General features: G+C 31.9%; 1 protein-coding gene across 2 annotated transcripts; it reads right to left on the bottom strand.

Moving 5' to 3' along the window:
* Window positions 1–3,500: 3,500 nt before the first annotated feature.
* LOC118059389 (uncharacterized) lies at window positions 3,501–9,739 on the bottom strand. Of its 2 annotated transcripts, XM_035072237.2 has the most exons (7): window positions 9,219–9,734; window positions 7,801–7,853; window positions 7,157–7,249; window positions 6,847–7,070; window positions 5,867–5,933; window positions 4,618–4,728; window positions 3,501–3,714 (listed from the first exon to the last, which is right to left on the bottom strand). In XM_035072237.2, the coding sequence occupies exons 1-7, from the start codon at window positions 9,640–9,642 to the stop codon at window positions 3,691–3,693; spliced, it is 996 nt and encodes a 331-aa protein (XP_034928128.1). In that variant the 5' UTR covers window positions 9,643–9,734; the 3' UTR covers window positions 3,501–3,690. The 2 variants fall into 2 exon arrangements, with proteins under 2 accessions (XP_034928128.1, XP_073259861.1); XM_073403760.1 differs by lacking the exon at window positions 3,501–3,714 and having other exon boundaries at window positions 4,707–4,847; window positions 9,219–9,739.
* Window positions 9,740–13,479: the final 3,740 nt, after the last annotated feature.

Here is a 13,479-nt window from a genome sequence, read left to right as displayed (position 1 = left end):
TCGGAATAGTGGAGGGTGACTCCACTATTCACGTGAACAGTGGAGTCACCTCCACTAGAGCTTTTTTTCACCCTGCGTGAACATGAAATGCTTTTTTTTTAGATGCAACCTCCTAAACAAACACACTTTCTTATTAGAAAACAACTTTTTATATATGTTTTTTTGTACAATGAAAATATAAAAGGAAATAATTCTGCAGAGCAATTTTGGTCTCCAGCCGATTTCTCTGTATTCCACCGTTGGATCATGCTCATTCTTGGATATATGGTGCGCCTAGATGTTACCTTTATTCTGGACGGTGGAGATCGGAAAATATTTCTCCGGCAAGGTTTCATGCATGTTGAACAGTATCTCGCCCATTTACAGGTAAGCTCAGTTTTCTTCAGATCTAGGGAGATTTAATCGTTGGATCATTATGATTTTGAGATATATTATGCACAACTCTATGATATGTAGTCTGACCATTGGGTTTGAAACAATAATCAGAGGTTGATGACTTGGTATGTCCAAAGATAACCCAAAATATTGGTAACAATGTGGTTTTATTTAAAAAAAAAAAAAAAAACCCTTCAAGATGATATTTTTTTTAATATTAAAATATGATACATTAGATTGACCAAGGTTTTGTGACATAACTCGTAAAACCTACGATTTGAATCAAGGACTCTACCGGTTTAAAAATTATTTTTTTAAAATTATTTTTTATTTAATGATATAATAACAAAAATAAATACTTGTAAATATTTAATATCAACCAAATATCAAGATGTTTGTAACACCCTATCTCACTAGGAAGATATTGTCCACTTTGGGTCTTCCAGTCCACCCAAATCCAGAGCTTCCACCTAGGTCCCCCTCACGGTTCTGTTCTTGGTAGCCACGCATAACCCCAAAATGCGTCTTACTAGTCAAGGTGAGCATGCACTTATAAGACCTTGGCTCTGGACGCTCGCTTCCGATGTGAGATCTTTCATTTCAATTTCTTCATGGTTCCACCCCATTTATATCCACACAACCAACAAGTTAGCTTTCTATTCAATCAACATGTTTATATAGCAATGTTCTTTACTATTCTTACACAATAATCATTATTTCCCTCATATAAAGAATACACAATTAATCTATAATAATGCTTTTAACAAGAACATATTTTACCATTACATCTTCCATAAAACCTACACACCCACACAATTCTAATTTCATCAAAACATGTATTTAATCAAGCTTACAACATTTTGCCAAAACTAGCAATAGATTCAAAACGCCATAAGTCATCAACCTCTGATTAATGTTTCAAACCCAACGGTCAGACTATATCTCATAGAGTTTTTCATAATATATCTCAAAATCATAATGATCAAACGGTTAAATCTCCCTAGATTTGAAGAACACCGAGCTTACTTGTAAATGGACGAAATACTGTTCAACATGCATGAAACCTTGCCGGAGAAATATTTTACGATCTCCACCGTCCAGAATGAAGGTAACATCTAGGCACACCATATATCCAAGAATGAGTATGATCCAACGGTGGAATAGAGAGAAATCAGCCGGCGACCAAAACTTCTCTGCAGAATTATTTCCTTTTGTTTTCTAGAAAAGTTCAGATGATGATTTCTGTCAAAACGGATCGTGTTCCTTCCAATCCTTCCGGTCAGTTAGTAGAGGATTGTGAGAAGAACAATATATAAAACAATCAGCATGATCCAACGGTGGATTCTAGAGATACGGCCACCGGAGTATTATTGTTTCTTCCAAATTCTGCACCCCTCTCTATAGCCGAATTCTCCATTGCCTCTCCCTCTTTTTTTATTTTTTTTTCTTTTCTTTTCCTTGAACTGGTGGCCTCTGGCTGTTTTAAATGTGCATTTTCCCCTAATTACAATTATGTCCCTCATTTATGTCTTTATGTATTTTATTTTATTTTTCATGTAAACTATCCGGTTTATTTCTGCTTAAATCGCTAGTCTTTACTGAACTCCGATTGGGATGTGATCTTTAACCAAGGTAGGAAAACATATTAATAGACTTCATGCAAAATTGCATCCCGATCCGACGATTGGATTGAGAGCTTTGCTTTCTAATGTAAACTTGGTCATTTCATGACTTTTCATAAACAATCTAGATTTTTCTTGTTCAATCTTCACATAAATTCATATTAATTGTCCTTCTAACCTTTTAAGGTCATTTTATTATTTTGGAATATATTCATTTTAGAATTTCCACTTTTATTTATTTATCAGGCTTATTACCGTTTCAAAATAACATCACTAATTTTAATCGGTGTTTGCACCTTCAGTCCTACCCTTTTCATTGCATTATCCTTTATTATAATGTATTCTTTGTTACCTCACTTATTTCCTAGAAATATTTTGTCATTTTTCTCATTATTTTATCCATCAAAACACGTTACTAATTTCTCTGTCCTTATGAATTCTAAATCAAAATTCATTTTATGGAGGTCATCTTTTCCATTATATATCATTATTTATCTATTATTTCTAATCTTGGTTTCCATCACTCATTAAAATATTACCACTTTCAGTCTTACGTTTACATGAGGGTTTACGCATCTGTATATTTAAATTATAAATTTTCAAGGTTTCACAATGTTTATTTGAGATTGCAATCAACTTTATATATATATATATATATATATATATAAATATTAATAATGATCAATTTAAATTCAATAAAAATGTTGATAGGTAAATTTGAAAGAAAAAAAATTGAAAGTAAAAAAATTTGAATAAAAACCTGAAAGGGCTTCACTACTTATATAAATAAGAAATCACCACAATAATACTGAGTTCTGTTAGAAAAGAGAATAGAAGAAGTAGACTTGTGTACAATATTTTTATACTTTGTGAGAGGAGAAGAATTAAACTAATGGACATATTCTTTTACTTTATGCACCCTTAATATTATGATACACGATGTTTTTTAATAGTTTTTTATATTTAAAAATATATTAAAATATTTTTTTTATATCAATACAATAAAATTATCTAAAAAAATAAAAATTATTTGATATTATTACACAATATTAAGAAGGCTTTTTTTGACTAAAGGAATTACTTTCTAATAGAATATGAATTTCTCAAGAAAGAAATAAGAAAGGCTAAATAATGAACTTACAAATTAATTTTAACCTTTCAAAATTATTTCCCTTGTAAACTATTGTCCACTCGATATCAAAGTAAATGGGAATCGGTTAAAATCTAGTTTTGTTAAATTAGAAAATCGTGGAAATGATTTAATTCTTCGCATGGCGTGGTTAAGAAGGTCAGCCAACTTCAGAGGGGCTTAGAGATCGCCCATTCAAATCGATTTCGCCTATACTGATCTAAGCATAATCATTAAAACCCACATAAAATACAATGCAGGGGTTGAATCTGGGTGGAAAAGAAAATTGAATTCATCCAACCACATAAAGAATTGGAAATGGTTAAAGAAAATGATGAAGCACCATTCTTATTTATCTACGAAACAAAGAAACGGGGAAAAAAAATAGAATTGTCTTGTAGATTGGATTGGATTGGCTTGTCTTGGCTTAAATTATATACTTGGATTTACAAGATGGTGATGCACCAATCTTCTTACAGTTTCAATTACTTACAGTGTTATAAGGTCACAAAGAAAGCCCCTCATCTGTTTGTTTTCTACTCCCATTGTGTGTTCTAACTTCTACTACTCAATGTCTTTTACAGCATCCTGCATCATAAACATACGAGTACAAAAATCAAACACAAGAAAAATCACATCATAAACCAATACAGTATATAGCCTTCACCGAGACAGAGTCTTTAGAAAAATGAGGATGTAACACTCGATGACATGGTAGAGATTTCTTCACTTGGTGGTGGTGATATTCATCCCATGTAGCTCATCCAATTATTAGTTTCGTCTTGTGTTTGGTCTTTTTTAACAGAATATATGAGTGAGATTCATAAGAAGATTGGTCTTCTTTGACAGAGAATATGAGTGACATTTAGAAGAACATTTATGGTAACAGTCACTCTTGCGGCTAAGTTTTATTAAGGAGTGATCTTTATAGTGAGAATTTCTTCTTTGCAGGGTAGGAGTATCGCGCCTACTTTGCACGGTATTTTATCTTGTTCCTATATAAAACTCCAAAAACTAATTATTAAATTTTATGTTCCAAGGACTTATACAATATCACATACATTGTATAAGTGTTACATATATTTTTGCAGAGAATAGTTTATCAAACATGTTATACATTCACATGTTCCAAACCAACTCCTCATGCTATACCAACCAGAGCATGAATGGAGAAGAAGAAACAAATAGTGAGTGGACGGAATAACAATTTTGTGGATTTGATTAGTTATGCAATCCATTCAAACCCCAGTTGCAGCAATTTACCCACCCGCTGTTCAAACCCAACTAATTTTTGTATGGATATAGTTCATTATAATAACTTGTCATTCTTTTTTTACTCTATTCTTTCTCCCTTACAATCTTTTAAGTTCACTGACAGTTCCTTCTACACTAATCATAATCATAAGTGGTGTGGAATCTACTTAAAAGAGATTTTAGATGTAGAATTATAATTTCATCACATTGAAAGTGCTTTAAATAATGATGTTTTACCTTAGCAAGCCGTGTTACATAAGTTGCAGCAATTGCCGTGACCAATAATCCCAGTCCAAGTGTCCAAAGCCCACCATTACCTCCACCTAATCCGAGCTCAGATTCCTCTTGCTGAAACATCACGTAAATGGCATTGAGAACAAAGGGTCGGGAAAGAAGGGTGGTGTTTGTTTACAGGGAAGCTGACTACATGTCCCCTTGACTCTTTGAGTTGAAGCCAATGACCAAAGCTGGAAAATTTTCACATATATAAAGGTGGTATTGAATTTAAGCATTAGAAAGGTGACTGATTAATATTTAAATGGAGGATTTTGCAAAATATCCACTTCTTTTCAGCTAAGATCATAATGATGTCTTAAACCATCCTTTCAAGCCAATTAATCAATAAGTTCCTTGTCACTGTGTCGATATCACATATACAGATTATTATATAGGAGCATAAGCAGTTAGCATCTGATAGGAATTTATTCCTTACTTCCTCAACAATAACTTTTGTCACCAGTACAGAGGCTCAATTGCATCCAATTAGAAGATTGAAATCAGGTCTTGGTTCTTGTATCAGTAGTAAAGAGAACACATACTCCTAGTTTCTTGATCAGGAAAAATGATGGCTTATCAATTGAAACTCTCAAATAATCATGTTCTCCTAAGTTCTGGTTAAGACTTGAGACTCCAATCTCTCATTTCTAACCAATTTTCTAGTTGATCATGTCCTCATCAGTTATAGTTGGTCCTTGTAGTTTGTTCCTGTTAGTCCTTTACGGGCAAGAAGGCCCCTACCAGCTGTGTCATTCTTCAATTCAGGATAACTAACCTTGTCTCTTGCAAATGACTAAAACTATCATAAATCTCTAGAGAGATATGGATCCACTACATGTAACTATAAATGCATTGAAAAATGTGCCAAGTTTTAACCATACAATATAATCTTATAAATTACTGGACCTCAAAGACACTCAGAACTTATGATTTCTACATCCTTTAACTTGAGACAATGCCATTTTACCAAGGCACTCATTTGTTAATGCCATGATCAATGGTGGCACTGGCTGTTCCGAGCACATGCCCATTTTCTCTATGCTCAAACTATAAGATACTAATAAGCCTAATCCAGTTCTTACTCTCTTTTTTTCACTTTCAGTGTCAGAGAAAATAAGTGCTGATTTGAAACAAAATAATTAAACCTCAGAAATGTTGCCCAAATATGTGTGGAATTCACAATATAGCAGAAAAGTAAGGAGAAACTCACAATAATTGCACGGCCAAATGCACCAGCACTCACATAAGCCCATGTTCCTGGAAGCATCCCCAACCAACTGCATGCCAATAGAATCTGAATTAGAAACTGTTGATAGCCATTACATATTAATTAAGCAGCTAAGTTTATTAGCACATTGATATGGGGGTAGAGTGAAAAGACAGTAATACTTTTCACTTCTAAAACCCTTATTGGCATCTCTTATGTGTATTTTAAAACTTGGAATCAGAGACAAAACCCTAATTTATCAAAATTTTCTAGAAAACAAGAACCAAAAACCCTAGCCATCCTCAGGCACATCATGCTGATGATGGAAAAGCTTATAATAGGATATATTCTAACGAAGTTTTGCCAGTTGTTACATGTGTTTTATGAATGTTATAATACACAGCAGAGCCAAGAACAACTTTCAAACTCTCATGCATTATAAATAATCTTGAAATCTCGAGCCACAGAAATATGGAAGTTAATTATCACATTTACATAGTAGCCTATGAGGAAACATTTTAGACACCTTTGGCAATTTTGCAGAAGATATCTAGAACTTCAAAATATTCTCATTCTATTAGATGTTTCAATTGATTAAAAAAAATCACTACACTAAAATTAACCTTGAAATGTAACATTATATCAGAAAAAAAAAATGTATGCTTTGGCAATAGAACATCATTCAGAACAGCAATCAAGCTCAATCAGGGCAAAGAATAACAACCCAGACATAGTATGATGCCATTCCAGACTTCCATGTACTCGTCAATAGAAAACACAATTACACCACAAATTTTAAGCAAGACAAACCGACCATGCAGGGGTTCGCTGTTAAAAACTGAATCATCTTAAAAGAAAGCAGGCAACAAAATACAAATACATAGAAATCAACCTTCAGGCTAGTTGAAACAACTAAATGACATCAGATAACAACACAACACTAAAATGTAGAAAATTAACTTCAAGATGGACAACATGCAGACCTTCCCAAGACATAGGGGATGAACTTAACAGATGTCAATCCGTACAAATAATTCCCGAGAGAAAATGGAAGCAAAGGGCTCAAACGAAGAAGGGTGACAACTTTGAACCCATTTTCCCCAATTGCTTTGTCAATTGCAAGAAATTTTTTATTTCCTTGAACTAGTTTAAGAATTCGCTCACGAGCAAAATATCTAGCTATCAGAAATGCGATGCTTGCAGCAACCTGAAAACATAAATGATTATCAGATGTAGCTTTCAGAATTCAGTCATTTTTTCTCCTATATTTATCATAAAAACAGGCAAGCTTACCGTTCCACTTATGGAGACAATAATGGTGCCAATAAGAGAGCCAAAAAGAAGACCTGCTGACATGGTTAATGGAATTGCTGGAATTGCAAGGATCTAGCAGAGGATGGGTAACTTCAAATCAGTTTCAGCAAATAACAACTATTATTGGACAAAACAATCATGGGGATGTTGGATTCAGAAAACATAGAACCCTAAAATGAAAATCAAGTGCTCACAAAGATATATAGGGCTACTTATATCTTCTGTTTTTTCATTAATATACGTGTGCGTGTGCGTGTGCGTGTGCGTGTGCGTGTGTGTGTGTGTGTGCACACTTGCACCATAACAAGCATTTTAGCTTGTGATGTTGCACACAAAGAATTCCTTTTTCCCCCTTCCAGATAGATAACAGAAGCAAAAAAAAAAAAAAAAAAAAAAAAAAAACAAACTGTCTGGCAAACACCTAAATTGTGTCCAATCTTATTCAAAAAGCCAATTATTCAGTTAAAATCCCACCAAAGTAGACGGTATCCTATATGGAAGGGTAAAAAAAGCGAGATCTCTTCAAATGCCATGTAAAAAAAAATCTGTATAAATCTTTGAAGTGAATATATTAGTGATAAGACATTTAGTACTGTGGTCAAGAAAAAGGATAGAATGCATACTTCCAATCCTGCATAAACTGCTACAAATAAAGCATATCCAGCTGGTCCATAACCTGTCCACAAAAGAACCAAATGAGACTCCAAAAAGTACATTAGTAAAAATAGAAATTAACTAAAAGCCTACATTCTACTATATTCTCTATCTCCCTCAAAATATAAACAATAAGGGACAGGCAGAACTAAACCCTTTCATTTGGACTAGATGGGAAACTGCTTAAAGCAAAGGCCATGTTTGCGAATTTCTGAAAAAATCTCAAATTTGCTCCATCCAAATACTTTGCATTAAATACAGTAGCATGGTTTTCCAAGTGACCCTTCACTTTTATTTTATTCTAACCATGCTTGCTTCAAATCACCACAATCCAAATAAAACAAGGTTCTAAAGTAAGAGTTCATAAAGTTTGTAGATGTAACCAACCTTAGCATCCCAATTATTTTATTCTAACCATGCTTGCTTCAAATCACCGCAAACCAAATAAAACAAGGTTCTAAAGTAAACCACTAGCCATTTTTATACCAATAGGACATTGATAGCAACCAATTTACCAAGGACTTGGCCCCTTTGTCTTAGGCTTACAACTAATTCAATTGAACTCTTCTAAGTAATTAGAAAATCCTCTTCACTCGCATTTCAATGTACATCATCGATTTCATTTAAAATCTCTCTCTCTCTCTCGGGCTTTTTTTTTTTTTTTTTTTAATTATCATGGATATGACAAGACTTTGAAATTCTAAACCATCAAGTCTCCTTTACAAAGTTAATTACTTCATAAATTTAAAGCCTCCATAATCCTCCAATCACCTTTGTTTCATACCCTCGCGCAACTTTACCATAAAAGATATTTACAAAAAAAAAAAAAAAAAATGTTATCTGCCAGCTGGGGGCTTACCAAAAGACATTTTGGACATCAAAACAAAGGTGATTAATTGAAATTACAAGCTCCAACAAATTCACATCTCGGAAGAAGTTATTTTCACGCAAAGATAATAACTTGATAATGAAAACACGATGGAAAACTTCAACGCAGAAACTGTTGATCAACTAGGCTGTAATTGAATCCCAAAAAATAGAAGAAAAAGAATTCCCATCTACACAAACTCTCAGCAATTCCATCTCATTACTACCATTTAAAGCTCCAATAAATCACCTACACCAAGCTTCCAAAAAATCATTCAACAGAGTATTGGATTCTAACTAAAACTCATCACAATTGCAAGCAGATTCACTGAGAATCTCAAATGTGTCTGTCCATTAAAAGTTCATGCTTCAAGAAACCAAATTTCTTCTGAAAACTCAAAATGGGTCATTGAGTTCTCAAAAATAACACCCAAAGATACAGAATTTCTATCACTAGATAGGAAATTTCATAGCTAATTTAAGCAAAGTATGAAACCCAAGTTCACAAAAGAAGAATTACCTTCAATAAACCCAGAAAACTGGTTCAAGAAAGCATTAATCTGATCCTTATAGATATACCCGAAAGCACCAAACCCACCAACAACACCAACCAACAAGACTCCAGCCAAAAGGGTACCTTTGAATGCAGTGTCTCCCTCCAATCCCTCTTCAGCTTCACCACCATCACCTTTAATCTTATCATCACTATCATCACCTTTTGGATTCAAGAACCACCTTAGACTTTGCGGGGCATTAGTCTTTCTAAGAGTCTGTGGTTGTTTCTTTCTTTGCTTTAAAGAAGAACAAGGAGTTAAGAAATGAATTCGTTTGTTAGGTCTAAAGCTGTAGTGAAAGAGAGTGCAAGGCGGAGGAGAAGAATGGAAATTTGACGTGAGAAATGGTGGTGGGGGTGTTAGAGGCCTTGAGTTGAGGAGGGTGCGCATTTTAAGCAGGGAGTGTGGTGTGGGATAAGACAAGAAACTGGTTCTCGTTGTTGTTGCCGTTTGGGTTGTAAGGAGTTGGCCATGTAAAGTAAAAGAAAAAATGTTGTACCGTTTTGAGATGTTTCTACCTTTCCTGTTTATTTTTACCTTTTAAAAAATTTAAAAAAAAATTAAAAAAATTTTATTTCTATTTTTATTTTAAATTAATTTTTTTTTATTTTAGATTATTTTAATATATTGATGTTAAAACTAATTTTTTAAAAATAAAAAAAATATTATTTTAATATATTTTTAAATAAAAAATAATCATAACGTTATTTTTTAATTTGTAGCTTTGGTTGCAAAGAGTGTTGGATACAGTCGGAAGATTATTTTTAAAGTATATTTTTATGAAAATATATTTAAAAAAAAATTTAAAATTTATTTTTTATAAAACAATTTAAAAATAAAAAAGTATTATTTTAAAAAAAAATAAATTACACGCACGAATCTTTGATTTGATCGTTAGGGTGGGGCTGTCCTATCGCGTTGATAAGAAATTTTCAGTTTATGGCTACCTTTTCAATCTTTATTCATTGGGAGCCGTGCACTGACTGGTGCTATGTGGCATTATGTTGTGCCACGTTTTCTATTATTTTGTGGACAGTAGTTTTTAATTTTGTGAGAAATTATATTAATTATTATTTAACATTAATTTGATACTTTACAGAAAATGGCCTTGCTATTCACTCCTTATTTACTCGCACATAAAATTATATTGCAATTATAATTTCGTTACATTATAATTATTATATATATACTAAAAAGAAATGGTGTTTTCCTGGAAAAAATAATGTATTTGTAAATTTTACAATTTTTTTACTATAATGGTGCAAAATTGTAATTTTCATTTTTTATAAAAAAAAAATTTTTTTTATATTTTTTTATATATATTTGGTATTTTTATTATTTTACACTTGGTCTATTTATGATTATTGTTTATTTAAAAAAATATATACAAAGACTAAGAAAATGATATTTTATTGTAGCAATTTCAACATTGTTTTATTTTTTGCTATGTTAAAAATTATTTTAAGATCTTATATGTTTTTATTAAAGTATATGATCTTTACTATATTTTATTATATGTAAACATTGATATTTTAATTCACAGGTTATATTTTTTACTTGATGTCAAAAAATGCATTAATAACACTTACACATTAATTCTTTTGCACTAGAAAAAAAATTATTCGACCTAAAGCGAGAGGAGTTGAATAAACACATTAACATATTTTTTTTTTTGCATTTATTGGCATAAATAATTATCCATGTATTTAATTAAATACATGTATATTTTAATTTATAATTAAAATTAAAAAATATTTGAAAAGCTTATATATTTATTTTTATCAAAAAATATTATATGACTCGTAGCGAAACATAAATCAAATAACTAATTATAAATTAAAACATGAAACACTTTCACTATTTCAATTAGTGTACCTCCTATGCAAAAGTAACTTGATGTCTTCTTTTCTAACCTCATTCTTCTTTTCTTTACCTTTGTCTTTTTTTATTTTGGTTTTTTCTTATTAACTTATTACTTTTTATTAAAAAAAAATTTATCTTACATTAACTTTGATAATCTTTTTGTTTATAGCTCAGATATGAAAAATAGAAATTCACCATGTTAGCTCAATTGTCATGCCAACACCTATTATCATGTCATCACCTATTACTATGTCATCAAACACAACCACATCAACACCATCATCATCACATACAACCATGTAGCACCACATCATTGAAGACGACCGCATCAATGCATACAACAACGCTAGCACCATGTTGCTCTGCCACAACAATGCAATATCACCATGTAAGCCATGTCGGCGAACAATGACACGTTAGTGTCATGCCAGCTAGCGACTCATAAGTGCCATGTCAGCTAACAGTGACACATAAAGAATTTTTTCCACATTAACAATAGTAAGTTCCAGCATATTGCCATCACAATCTGGTCAGTAAATCACTTTATCTTTTGATACATTGAAATTTACTACTCTAGTATTACATTTGTTATTCGAATTATCACTGATAGTACTTTCTATGCTGAAAACAAAATCCATGCATTACACTCTTGTATCTTTACTCACTTTATATATTGTCATTCAAGTTTCGCCACTAGTCTTTTTTATTAATTGCCAACCTTGTCGAAACTTGTGGAAGTTGTGACCTTTTATTTGATTAATTATTTACACTTAAGGGTTTAACAATACATGCTTAAAATTTTATTGGTGTGTTCTGTTCTTGATTAATCTCTATATTAAAAAAAATTAATTTTATTTTTGTATTATGATTTCACTTGCAGGAATTATATGTGATCTCAATTCCATTTATAAGTTAGTGTTACATGCATTTGTGAATAGTCATCTAGTATTGAACTTTAAGTTTACAGCTACCATGGATTCTACTTTGAGCAATATCCTTAAAATCAATCATGAACAAAACACCGTAGAGTTTGAGACAACTAAGTTATTTGTTGTTAGATATGCCTCGACATAACCCGAAAAAACTAAAGATTAGAGAAGGATTGTTATCTTTCACACCTATATTAAATGTGGAGATAAGGGTTGCAAGATTCTCATTAATAATAAAAGTTATATCAATAAAATATCTTCAAATATTGTAGCTCGCTTAGGCCTAAAATTTATTCTCAATCTTAAGTCATATAATGTGTTATGGGTTAATAATAACTCCATAGCATTTAATGATAGATGTTTGTTCCCTATCAAATTCATAAACTTTCACGATGAGATTTGGTGTAATATGATTCCAATGAATTTGGAGCATGTCAATTTGAGTAGGCTATGGATATATGATTTAGATGTCACCATTTCCAGTAGATCAAATTCATGTTCTTTTGATTTTAAAGGTAGAAAAATCAAACTCATTGGATTATCACCAAAAACTAGCAATAAGAACAAGAAAAAAAAGAATATGAACGAACAAAGACTTAATATTGTGAATCCATTTGAGAATGAGGTTAAGGAACAACTTATTGTGTTTGGTTTAGTTGTAAAAGAAATTTCAAGAAAATTTCTAGTGAAACTATCCAAAGAGGTAAATATGGCTAATATAATAGGTCCAAAAAAGTTTGAAAAAGAGGTTCATAAAGCGTAAGTTATGTCTTTCTTAGTTGTAATTGTTTTTAGGAGACTCTCTAGTAGAGTTGCCTAAAGAGGTAAGTGCAATGTCAAGAGAGTTTCAAGATAGTTTTCATTTTGAGTTCCCAAGTTTATGTTTGACATCCAATTTGTCACAGATTTCAAGAAGCCTTCCAAGCTTCCTAATTCTTTACCCCTATGCTTGACACCAACATGTCATAGATTTTGAACAACCTTCTAAGCTCCTTAATGCTTTGTCTTATATGCTTAACATCCAACATGTCATAAGTCTTGAGTTGTTTGATGAGCTTTCTAAATCCTTACCCTTTATTCATGATAAAGAGGCTAAAGAAGTCCCAGATTCACTAGGTTATGTCCAATCTATATCCATTTAGGATTCAAAAGGTGTGTGTTCCATTCCATACTTCCAGTCATATAAGGTTCATGGTCACAAACCTAAGATGCAAGTAAATCTTTCTTTTTGGTCTCCTCACTCTAAAATATTTGTTTCAGTGAAGTCTTTTTCATGTAGAGTTCATAATTTACATGTCAAGATCATAAAACATATTCAAACAAGTAGTGAAAAATAAAAATTTCGAACTAGTATCATGATACACTTAATGTTGAATATTATTTTATGATACAGATTATACTTGAACAATATCCTTTGAAAACCATTTATAAACTG

This window comes from Populus alba, chromosome 13, assembly GCF_005239225.2.
Source record: "Populus alba chromosome 13, ASM523922v2, whole genome shotgun sequence".
In the NCBI taxonomy this organism is placed as follows: Eukaryota; Viridiplantae; Streptophyta; class Magnoliopsida; order Malpighiales; family Salicaceae; genus Populus; species Populus alba.
Note: the sequence above shows the minus strand (reverse complement) of the source record. Positions and strands in the feature narration are given on the sequence as shown.

Coding starts and splice junctions, on each gene's coding strand:
- LOC118059389 (XM_035072237.2), bottom strand. CDS start 9,642: ATGCGCACCCTCCTCAACTCAAGGCCTCTAACACCCCCACCACCATTT. Junction 7,854..9,218: donor GTTTTCTGGGTTTATTGAAG/GTAATTCTTCTT, acceptor TTTTGTGGACAG/GTTATGGACCAGCTGGATAT. Junction 4,729..5,866: donor CATTTGGCCGTGCAATTATT/GTGAGTTTCTCC, acceptor GTGATGTTTCAG/CAAGAGGAATCTGAGCTCGG.